The 11,321-nt window shown below is 47.4% G+C and overlaps 1 protein-coding gene across 1 annotated transcript in view; it reads right to left on the reverse strand.

Annotated features, from left to right (window-relative positions):
• LOC115462003 (synaptonemal complex central element protein 1-like) overlaps positions 1-10,657 on the reverse strand; it is a 178,326-nt gene extending 167,669 nt beyond the window's left edge. Inside the window, exons 1-3 of the mRNA XM_030192050.1 lie at positions 10,528-10,657; positions 10,316-10,378; positions 4,773-4,832 (exon numbers count right to left, since the gene is read on the reverse strand). Of these exons, the coding sequence (XP_030047910.1) occupies positions 4,773-4,832; positions 10,316-10,378; positions 10,528-10,657 (253 nt within the window). The remainder of the gene's footprint in view (positions 1-4,772; positions 4,833-10,315; positions 10,379-10,527) is intronic.
• Between the last annotated feature and the right edge of the window lie 664 nt (positions 10,658-11,321).

Here is an 11,321-nt window from a genome sequence, read left to right on the forward strand (position 1 = left end):
TGATCTGAGTGGCAAAAAGATCACTGAGGGGGTGCCCCATGCTCGGAAGATCTTGCGAACTACGTCCGAGTTGAGCGGACCACTCGTGAGGTTGCATTATCCTGCTCAATCTGTCGGCCAGATCGTGTTTACACATGCCAGATACGTGGCCTGGAGAACCATGCCATGACGGTGAGCCCAAAGCCACATCTGGACGGCTTCCCGACACAGGGGACGAGATCCGGTGCCCCCTGCTTGTTGATGGCAAACTGGTTGTCCATCTGAATTAGAATAATTTGATTGGATAGCCGATCCCTAAAAGCCTTTAAAGCATTCCAGACCACTCGCAACTCCAGAAGATTGATCTGAACACCGGATTCCTGTAGGGACCAAGCTCACTGAGTGTGGAGTCCATCTACATGTGCTCCCCACCCCAGGAGAGATGCATCCGTGGTCAGCACTTTTTGAGGCTGAGGAATTTGGAAGGGACGTCCCAAGGTCAAATTGCATCGAATTGTCCACCACTGAAGGGAATTGTGAAATTCGGTGGACAGTTGTATCACATCCTCTAGATTCCCCGCGGCTTGATAACACTGGGAAGCTAAGGTCCATAGAGCAGATCTCATGTGAAGGCGTGCCATGGGTGTCACATGAACAGTGGAGGCCATGTGGCCCAGAAGTCTCAACATCTGCCGAGCTGTGATCTGCTGGTTAAGATGGAACTCCGACACGCTCCGGCCCAGGAAACCAGGGACAGAAGATTGTCCGCCCTCACCTCGGGAAGGTAGGCCCGAGCTGTCCGAGAGTCCAGCAGAGCTCCTATGAATTCTAGTTGTTGAACTGGAAGGAGATGGGACTTTGGGTAATTTATAACAAACCCGAGTAGCTCCAGGAGTTTGACAGTCATCTGCATGGACTGTAGAGCTCCTGCCTCGGAGGTGTTCTTCACCAGCCAATTGTCGAGATAAGGGAACACAGGCACTCCCAGTCTGCGTAGTACGCTGCAACAACTGCCAGACATTTTGTAAAGACCCTGGGCGCAGACGCGAGACCAAAGGGTAGCACACAATATTGAAAATGCTGTGTTCCCAGACGAAATCGAAGATACTTCCTGTGAGCTGGAAGTATCGGGATGTCTGTATAAGCATCCTTTAAGTCCAGAGAGCATAGCCATTCGTTTTTCTGAATCATGGGAAGAAGGGTGCCCAGAGAAACCATCCTGAACTTTTCTCGGACCAGATATTTGTTCAGGGCCCTTAGGTCTAGGATAGGACGTATCCCCCTTGTCTTTTTCTGCACAAGGAAGTATCTGGAATAGAATCCCAGCCCTTCTTGCCCTGGTGGAACGGGTTCGACCGCATTGGTGCTGAGAAGTATTTATTTTATTTTTATTTTTGTTACATTTGTACCCCGCGCTTTCCCACTCATGGCAGGCTCATTGCGGCTTACATGGGGCAATGGAGGGTTAAGTGACTTGCCCAGAGTCACAGGGAGCTGCCTGTGCCTGAAGTGGGAATCGAACTCAGTTCCTCAGTTCCCCAGGACCAAAGTCCACCACCCTAACCACTAGGCCACTCCTCCACTCCATAAGTACATAAGTAATGCCACACTGGGAAAGACCAAAGGTCCATCGAGCCCAGCATCCTGTCCTTGACAGCGGCCAATCCAGGCCAAGGGCACCTGGCGAGCTTCCCAAACGTACAAACATTCTATACATGTTATTCCTGGAATTGTGGATTTTTCCCAAGTCCATTTAGTAGTGGTTTATGGACTTCTCCTTTAGGAAACCGTCTAACCCCTTTTTAAACTCTGTTAAGCTGACCGCCTTCACCACGTTCTCCGGCAACGAATTCCAGAGTTTAATTACGTGTTGGGTGAAGAAACATTTTCTCCGATTTGTTTTTAAATTTACTACACTGTAGTTTCATCGCATGCCCCCTAGTCCTAGTATTTTTGGAAAGCGTGAACAGACGCTTCACATCCACCTGTTCCACTCCACTCCCTGGCAGAGAGTTCCTCTGCAAGTACCTGCCTGTGCTGGAAGCTGAAGGACTGAGCTCCCGGTGGGCAATTAGGAGGAGTGGAGACCAAATTGAGGGAGTACCCTAACCGGACTGTGAAGAACTCACCGATCGGAGGTTATGAGAGGCCACCTTTGGTGAAAACATTTTAACCTCCCTCCGACTGGCAGATCGTCCGGCACAGGTACATTTAGGGCGGCTATGCTCAGCTGGAGCCAGTCATCAAAAGCCCATCTCTTGCTTTTGATGGGAAGCTGCAGGGGCCTGCCTGGGCACACGCTGTTGACGGTGAACGAGCGCGTTGGGGCTGAGCCTGAGAAGGCCTGTAGGGAAGGTGGATTGTACCTTACACTTATTGTAAGCATAGGAGCAGTCCGCCTCCCAGAACAATCGTCTACCTGTGAGGTAGATGCTGAAGGTGTCGAGAGCGGTTTTCCGCTGGTGGAGCTGCTCTACCACCTACTCGACCTTGTCGCCAAAATATTATCCCCCAGCAAGGAACATCCGCAAGCCGCTGTTGGGTCCGATGTCCAGGTCAGAGGCATGCAGCCATGAGAGCAGCGGACAGGAATTTACGACACACCTTCAGCTGCCTCACCACCTCCTGAAAAGGCCCTGGCGTGCTCCGGAGGGAGCTTATCCACCAAGTTCGCCAGTGCTTAACATTGTTCCACATTGTGAATGCTCGTGTAGAGCTGGTTAAGACTGCATTTTGGACACGAGCATAGAGGACTGGTAGGCCTTCCTCCCAAAAGAGTCCACAAGTCCTAGCTTCTCACCCCGGAGGCGCCGAGGGGCAACTTCTCTAGTACTTTGGCTCTCTTGAGAGCGGAATCCACAACCGCAGAGTCGTGAGGTAACTGTGACCTCATCAACTCAGGTTCTCCATGGATCCAATACTGGGACTCCGCTTTCTTGGGGATGGTGGGGTTAGATAATGGTTTCATCCAATTCCTCAGCAATGTCTCCTTAAGGACACTATGCCAGAGGGGCAGTGGATGACTCCTTAGGTGGCGAAGGATAGTCAAGGACCTCAAGCATCTCAGTCCTGGGCTCATCCTCATTTACCACAGAGAAGGGAATGCCCACAGACATTTCCTGGACAAAGGAGGAGAAGGAAAGAACTCTGCGGTGGAGAAGAAGCTTCCTCTCAGGTGAAGGAGTAGGATCAGAAGGAAGACCACAAGACTCCGCAGAAGAGAAATATCTGGGGTCTTCCCCTTCATCCCAGGAGGCATCCTCCTCGGTATCAGACAAGAGTTCTCGAACTACATTCCAAAACCGGGGCCCATCTTTTACGCCGAAGAACCCATGTCCTTATGGCGATGATGAGAAGTTGAGTCCCACGCCAGAGGCGATGAAGCTCGTTCCAACGCTTGTCACCGGGGAGTCGACTTGGGTGGCAGCGAGGCTGATGCCGCAAGCTGTACCGGCGTCGGGGACCTCACCATAGGCATGGAGCCAGGCGCCACTTCCACCGACGGTACCAAGGGCACAAGCACCCCTGGTACCGGAACAGAGTGATGCAGCAGCCCTTCCACAAGGCCTGGAAGAATGGCTCGAATGCTTTCCTCAGAGTCGCAGTCGAGGAGGACTGTGGGGTCTGGTATCGGAGTCGAAGTCAGAATCTGTGAAGGCCTGGGAGGCGGTTACCGGGCTGTCCGAAGATCAACGCACCGACACCTCTTGTATGGAGGGTGAGCGCTCCTCCCGGCGTTCGACTCTTTCCAGGTGCCGAGTCCTTCGACACCCCAGCTCCCGGTACCATGTCTCGAAGGAGGACCAGTGCTGATGCTTCTTCGCCTTCGCTCGCACGTCAACAGTACTCCTCCATGGTTCGGTCCCAGTGGGCCTGACCAGCAGGACCTTCGAGACAGGTGGAGACCCACTCGACGGCTCACTACTCCCAGCTAAAGGTGAAGTTCAGACAGCCATTACCTTGCTCCTGATGTCATGCCCATCTCCGGTGCCGACATGACGCCACCGACCTCTGTACCGATGTCGACGTCAGAGGAATCAGTCTGAGCTCCAAAAAGACGATCCCGAAGAGGCTCGACGCCTGTGTCTGCTTTTTCAAGCTCAGACACAACTTGCAGACATCTGGGCGATGGTCGGGGCCCAAGGCACTGGATGCACCAGGAGTGCGGGTTCAGTGCCCGAGATAGGACCGCTGGCACCGAAGCACACTTCTTGAAGCCACTGGGATGCTTCGATGACATCAGCGAAAAATCACAGCGGCGAAATCAAACGGGCTCGATGGTGCCAACAAAGGGCACAAAAAAGAGAACGCGGGACGGGCGGCCAAAGAAGGCCACAACGGACAACGAAAGGAACTTACCAGGGCAAAAAACTAAGAAAAGAGGTGCTTTTTTTTTTTAACTGGAAAAAGAAACAAGAAAAAGGCAACCTAAAACAAAAGACAGCGATAAACGCTAACGAAAGGCGCCTAAGTTTTTCCTGAGGACCTAAGAGAGAGAGACCGAATGCAGCCATTCTCAACCGCGGAAAAGACAAAACTGAGGCGGGCACGCTGCATCCGTCTCACATACTGCTGGCTGTCGCAAAAGTTTAGATTTTACTGGAAAATCTTTCCGTCCTGGGGGCCGCCATGGACGCCGACCAACATGTGAAAACAAGCAGCCTGCTTGTCCTCGGAAGAAATTTGTGGTTCACAAAATGGGTTGCACATGAGAAGGCAAAATGAAATGACTGTATGGTATGCATGTCTAACAGCATATGAAATGAGAGCTGTAAGATGCTTTTCTTTCTTACCTTCTTGCAGCTTCTTAATCTTGGCTATCAGATCTTCTATTTTAGGTTCTAGTTCTCCTACTGTGTAAGGAGACATGGCTGTATTTAATACTAAGCTACAATCATTCATAAAAGTACACAGAATACATAGGATACATGGCAGCATATCAAAATGATATTACTGAATTAGCAAAAGTTTCAAACAATTTTTTCTCAGCACTGAGGTGGCAATTAACTTTTTTTTTTTCCAAAAACTTGGATGTGCTTCAAATAGTTCAAAGAGTGCTACAACACAACCTTAGAGACATAATATTCCCTATCTCCCACCTCATCCCCCCCTAAGGCTGGTGTTGGAGTGGGGGGGCAAACAGGGTAGCTGCCCTGAGCCCCATAGCTTCAGGGGGCACCTGTGGTCCACTATCTCCTCCCCTTTCTCTCCACTCTATTATATTCACTGTAGAAGTGAGCCCTTAGTTCATAGAAACCTACGATAGACTGATCTCCGGCCAGCAGGCAAATGTAAGCAGCAAGGCTGAAAGCACAAAACACACAGACCTGAAGTCTGGCGTACACGGAAATGGGTTAAGAAGGAAGGCCCCTACTGCTAAACAGACAGACATTGGAGGACACTCAGGGTTTCGGTCATACACAGGAGCTGCCAGTTCTGCAGGAACCCACTCACACACACACTGAAGCTGTGGGCTTCGCTGGAACCCACTCACACACACACACACACTGAAGCTGTGGGCTTCGCTGGAACCCACTCACACACACACACACACACACTGAAGCTGTGGGCTTCACTGGAGCCCACTCACACACACACTGAAGCTGTGGGCTTCACTGGAGCCCACTCACACACACACTGAAGCTGTGGGCTTCACTGGAGCCCACTCACACACACACTGAAGCTGTGGGCTTCGCTGGAGCCCACTCACACACACACTGAAGCTGTGGGCTTCGCTGGAGCCCACTCACACACACTGAAGCTGTGGGCATCGCTGGAACCCACTCACACACTGAAGCTGTAGGCTTCGCTGGAACCCACTCAATGCAGAAGGCAGGCAGCATAGCTGGAACCAACTTCCAACCTACACAGAAGCTGAATCACTTACTGGAACCCACACACACAAGGCAGGCGGTGTAGGTGGAACTGACTCAAACAGAAGCTGCAACACTTACTGGTGCTTCTGGGATGGCAGTGGGATGGTCCTTCCTCTCTCCTCCCAATGACCGCAGTGAGCGCTGGCCCAAGTCATGGCAGTTCACTTCCTTCCTGATCTTATAAGGCATTTTTCTACAGAGTATGCCAGTGCGGCAGGGATTCTGATAGGCTCTCTGTGCCAACCTCCGACCTTTCCCTCTGCCACATTCCACCCAGGCAGAAACAGGAAGTTGCATCAGAGGAAGTGGAACGTAGCAGAGGGAAAGGTCAGAGTTGGCACAGATAGCCTATTAGAATCGCTGCCATGCCAGCATGCTCTGTAAAGAAAAGCCTTGTAAGGTAGCCCAGGAGAGGAAAGGAGATGTCAGGGTTGAGAGAAAGAGAGGAGATGCTGGGCCCCAAGAGTTCTTTTATGGTAGACTGGGGTGGGGGAGTTGAAAGAGGAAAATGCTGAATTGGGGATGGAGAGAGGGTACTGAAGGAAGAAATGATGGTGTAGGTACAGAGGGGAGAGAGAAATGAGGACAGTGGGTTGGAGGGAGGGAAGAGAGTGGAAGATATGTTGGAACCTGGGGTGGAAAGGAGAGCGGGAAGGAGAGGAAGAGTTGTTGGACCCCCAGGATGGAGGGGAGGGTGAGAGAGGTGGACAGTGGGATGGAGGGAGGGAACAGAGATGCTTGACCCACAGGTGGTGAGGAGGGAGAAATTTGGACCCCAGGGTGGAGGAGAGAGATACTGGACAACAGGAAGCAGGAAGGGAAGAGAGAGGGAGACAGGTGGATGAGAGAGAGGGAGGGAGAGAGAGGGAGGATGGAGGGATGGGAGAGAGAGATGCAGGGTTGGGAGAGGAAAGAGAAGAGAGACATTGGATCATGGGGGGCGGGTAACAGGAAAGACAGAGAAATGTGCTGGGCCATGGAGGTTGCACAAGGAAGAGAGATGGGTCAGGAAGATGCTGGGGTGGAGGGAACGAGAGGGATATCAGATTGCATGGAGAAAGAGGAGATGCTGGGCTAAAAGAGTAGAGGGAGACGGAGATAAACTAGAAATGGTGGAAAAGGAATAGGAAGCTAGGGAAGGAATGAGATAGGAAATGGGACTCACTAGGGCATGAGTGAAGGAGAGAAAACGTACCTGAAAAAGTAAAAGAAGGAGAAGGGTAAGAAAGAGGGTGGCATTTGAGTGGACAGAGGCAGAAAAGAAAAAAATAATAGGAATAAAGAGCTAAAAGAGAAAGATCAATGTATCAGAGAAAATTTTAGTGAGTGAATAGAACAAGATAGGAGGATGACAGTTACGAAAAGCATTCAGTAACTTTTAGATCTGAGGTATTAATGTGAATGTGACTTGGATAGTTGTGTGAGCGAAAGAAAAAAAAATGGCCAGCTCTCCAGCTGACAGCATAGCTGTGTTGGAGTCTTTACTCTGGGGATCCTTGACTGCTTTGTCTGGCATCTTCTTTTCCTTTCAGGAATGCCAAGCAGGATGTGGATGATGAGTTTGGGGTCTCCCAAGCTGCTGCCCAGGGCCTACAGTCATACTATGCAGTGTCACATGCTGTCAGTGAAAGGGTGGACAAGCAGTCCACCCTGCTTGTGAATGGTTATCTGAAGCAATACCAGGTGAGAGGAGGAGCTAAGCCCCTGCAGGAATGCAGGGGACCATTATGTACCAACACAAAGTGCTCACATTATAAAAGGCCATTAGGAAAATTTGCAAAGCCACTTTCATGGGGAAATTGCCTGGCTAAAAATTACACTCGCTCAGTCTAGCTGAAGGCACACAGGGATTTCCATATTGTACATAATTTTAGCCAAATGGAGGGGAGGCATTCTCAGGAGCATGTTTGACAGGATCAGAAAATAACAAGCGAAAACTGTATTTTCAAACCTATGTGCAGCGTTTTCTGTAGAACCTTCACCTGTGGTTGGCCCAGTGACTCAGAAGGTTGCTGGTTGAGTTTATGGATTGGGTTTGCTATATCATCAGGCAGTGCAGCCAGATAATGCAAAACATTTGGTAGAAAATCCATTGCAGAGCTGGGGATTAGTACTGAGGCAGGAGGAAGATGTATGGAACTGAAATTCTAGGTTAGGTAAAAGTAATCTTTTGCTTTTTTTTTACATTACATTGTTGCTGTAACTCCACAGAATGTAATAGAGGGAAGGGGAGCTCATGGCATTTTTTGATGTTGATTTCTTTCTTTCCGTTTTAGATTAAAGGGTTGGAGTGGCTGGTCTCCCTCTATAATAATAACTTGAATGGGATCCTAGCAGACAAAATGGGGCTGGGGAAAACCATCCAGACCACTGCGTTAATTACATACCTCATGGACTCTTCTTCTCTTTCTACATCTCAATGGCTTAATTTTGTGCGTTTTTCACTTGAATGTTGTTTTGGGTTTTGTTTTGTTTTTCGAAAATGGACCAAAAAGATAAACACATAGAGCACAAAAACATCTAGCAGCCATTTTCCAAAAATAGAGATGGACGTTTTTTTTTGTTTTGAAAATGGCTATATGCCCCACTTGAATTTTGGGCGTTTTTAACAAAACATCCAAAGTTTGACTTAGATGTCATATTGAAAATGCCCCTCCATGTAACTTTGTAAGTCTATGTGCTTTGAAAATGAGCATCTATACATAGAAAATGTTGGCCCATTGTTCAGTCCATACTACACCTTGAGGACAGAAGTTTAAAGGATATCCCTGCACCATCAGCACTTCCAATGCCTCAGAAGAAAAACACTGTTTGGAGACATTTCCCCTGTCACAACTGCTCTGTGTCACGTTAATCTCAAAGCCAAGGTTTTTGTACATCCAGTTTCTGGTCAAAAGTATGAACTAAGACATTATTCCAACTGTAAAACTGAATGGGCTATTTATGCAGTTATTTGTCCTTGTAAGTTATTATACATTAGGAAAACCATGAGAGCTTTTATCAAATGCATTAGAGAACACAGAAGCACTGTGAAAATAAATGTATTTGAAAAACCACTGGTGGAGCACATGCTAGTCAAGCGACACAACTTTGATGATTTACGTTTCATTGCATTATATAAAGTATAACCACATTGGAGAGGGGGAGACATTGATAGACTGTTATTGATATTGGGGAAAGTTTGTTCTAGTTCCGCTTTAGGTATGCATCCTGTTTGGTGCTACTTCTGCCTGTTAATACATACATGCTTGAGTACTCCACTTTCACTCTGTTTGCATTCAGTGTAATGATGCTTGCATTTCAATCATTGACATTAGCCTGTTGTTTCTTGTACTTCCAGCTATTATAGTTAATTTATGCACAATCTGTACACGTATCAATGTTTTTTTTGCATGCCACACAGCAGAGTTTTGTTCTATTCATGTTATATTTTATAATTACACCATTATATTATTTGAATCCTTGTTTTAATTATTTTATCTGTATGTTTGAATGAAATTATTTTGACATGATTTACTATTTATTTGTATGTTTTTAATTAATTTATGTCTGCATCAACAGCTCTCACCCTGATGCAGCCTTTTTAGCTACTACTACTACTACTATTACTACTGTTTAACATTTCTAAAGCGCTGCCAGGGTAACGCAGCGCTGTACAATTTAACAAAGAAGGACAGTCCCTGCTCAAAGGAGCTTACAATCTAAAGGACAAAATGCAGTCAATCAAATTGGGGCAATCTGGAACATGGCCACATCTAGTGTTTGTTCTAATAAATTGTCTATTTTCAACATCTGCTGGTTTGCTTTGTATTATTTGCTGCTTTGCTTGCTTACAGATCATCACCTCTTAGTATGCGTTTGTGATACACAAACAAAGTGATAACATCCCCAAAACTGCTACTCTTTATGTGGTGTTTACACCACAGTGCTTCAGACTTTGGGTCAAATCTCCAATCTCACCGCTCACTGTGACACTGAGCAGTCATTAAGTTATTTTGTATGGTGCTGTGTATACCATTGACACTCTGTAAATACTATATCAAAACAACTCTCTGGGCCTGAGGGGAGGTTTACCCTGTTCCTAATAGTGCATTAGAGCTAGCCCCTCTTGGACTGCAATGCCACAAGTTTTCCTTCACAACCACCAAGAATTTTCCTTCATTTTCTAACCCAGACCCCCACACCAGTTACTGCAATGAGAGTGCTTAGATTGCAGATCCCTCAAGAACTTGGTGTGTTCTCATCCTAAATCCAGCCAGTAGGTGTCATTGAGCAATAGCTAAGATTTCCTCTCCTTAATCCCAGCTTTCCTGAAGAGCAGAAGATCTGGCCTGAGAAATCCCTCTATGGTACTGCTGCTGAACCTCCTGGCTGGCTTAGGTTTTATTATGTTAAGATAAATATTTATTAATTAGATTTGGCTATCAGTTGCTTAAAGAAAGAGTGGGGGGTTTTAATACCTTCTTGTAATTTTTTCACAAGCTTCAATAGCTGTTCCACCTGCAGTGAGATTTCACGTTTTGCTGTAAAAATAATAGTACAACATTTTATTACAATCAATGATTTTTAGAACCTGAAAGTATTACAAATAATATGAGGCAGATATATGATTAAATTCACCTATACACTGTTCCGCAAACAACTAATATAACTGACTACGGGAGGTTCTTACCAAGCCACGCTAGAAAGTGGCCGGTGCTGTGATTAGTGCGTGGGTTTGAAGTGCTCTGGCCACTTTCTAGAGTGGTTGAAAAATGGCTGCAGTCATTTTTTTGATAATGGACACTTGCTAATTTCCCCATTAGTGCGTGGCCATTACTGCTGGGAGCCCTTACCGCCACCTATTTAGGAGGCAGTAAGGGCTCCCGCTCCACTCAAGCAGCATGTAGTAATATGCCCATGTTACCCAAATTAGCATACGTATGCCTACTCTCCAAGCCAGACATGTCTTCCACGGCAAAAAAATATATATATTTTTTACTACAGGAGTAGTGAACGCTGATGACCAAACTACTGCGAGATGCCTCAGCACGATAGTGCCCTTTTACCGCTCAGGCCTGCATTAGGCCTACCATGACTTAGTAAAAGGGCCCCTAGGTTAGGAGTTGGTTGAGTGGACAGAAGATAGTGGTAAATGGAGGTCAATCTGAGGGAAAGCGAAGATAGTTACCCGTAGCAGGTATTCTCTGGTATTCTCTGAGGACAACAGGCTGATTGTTCTCACATGTGGGTTGACGTCCACGTCGGCCCAGGAATCGGCATTTTGCCAACAAAATAAGCAAAGTTTTGCTAGTCTTCTAGCGAGCCGCACGCACTGCGCATGCGCAGACAACTTCCCGCCCGTAGTGTGAAAGTGCTACTTCAGTTTAATCAAAAAGTATAGAAGCAAACAAACAACAACTCCAAAGGGGAGGTGGGTGGGTTTGCGAGAACAATCATCCTGCTGTCCTCTAAGAATACCTGCTA

Source organism: Microcaecilia unicolor, chromosome 2 (assembly GCF_901765095.1).
Source record: "Microcaecilia unicolor chromosome 2, aMicUni1.1, whole genome shotgun sequence".
Classification (NCBI taxonomy): Eukaryota; Metazoa; Chordata; class Amphibia; order Gymnophiona; family Siphonopidae; genus Microcaecilia; species Microcaecilia unicolor.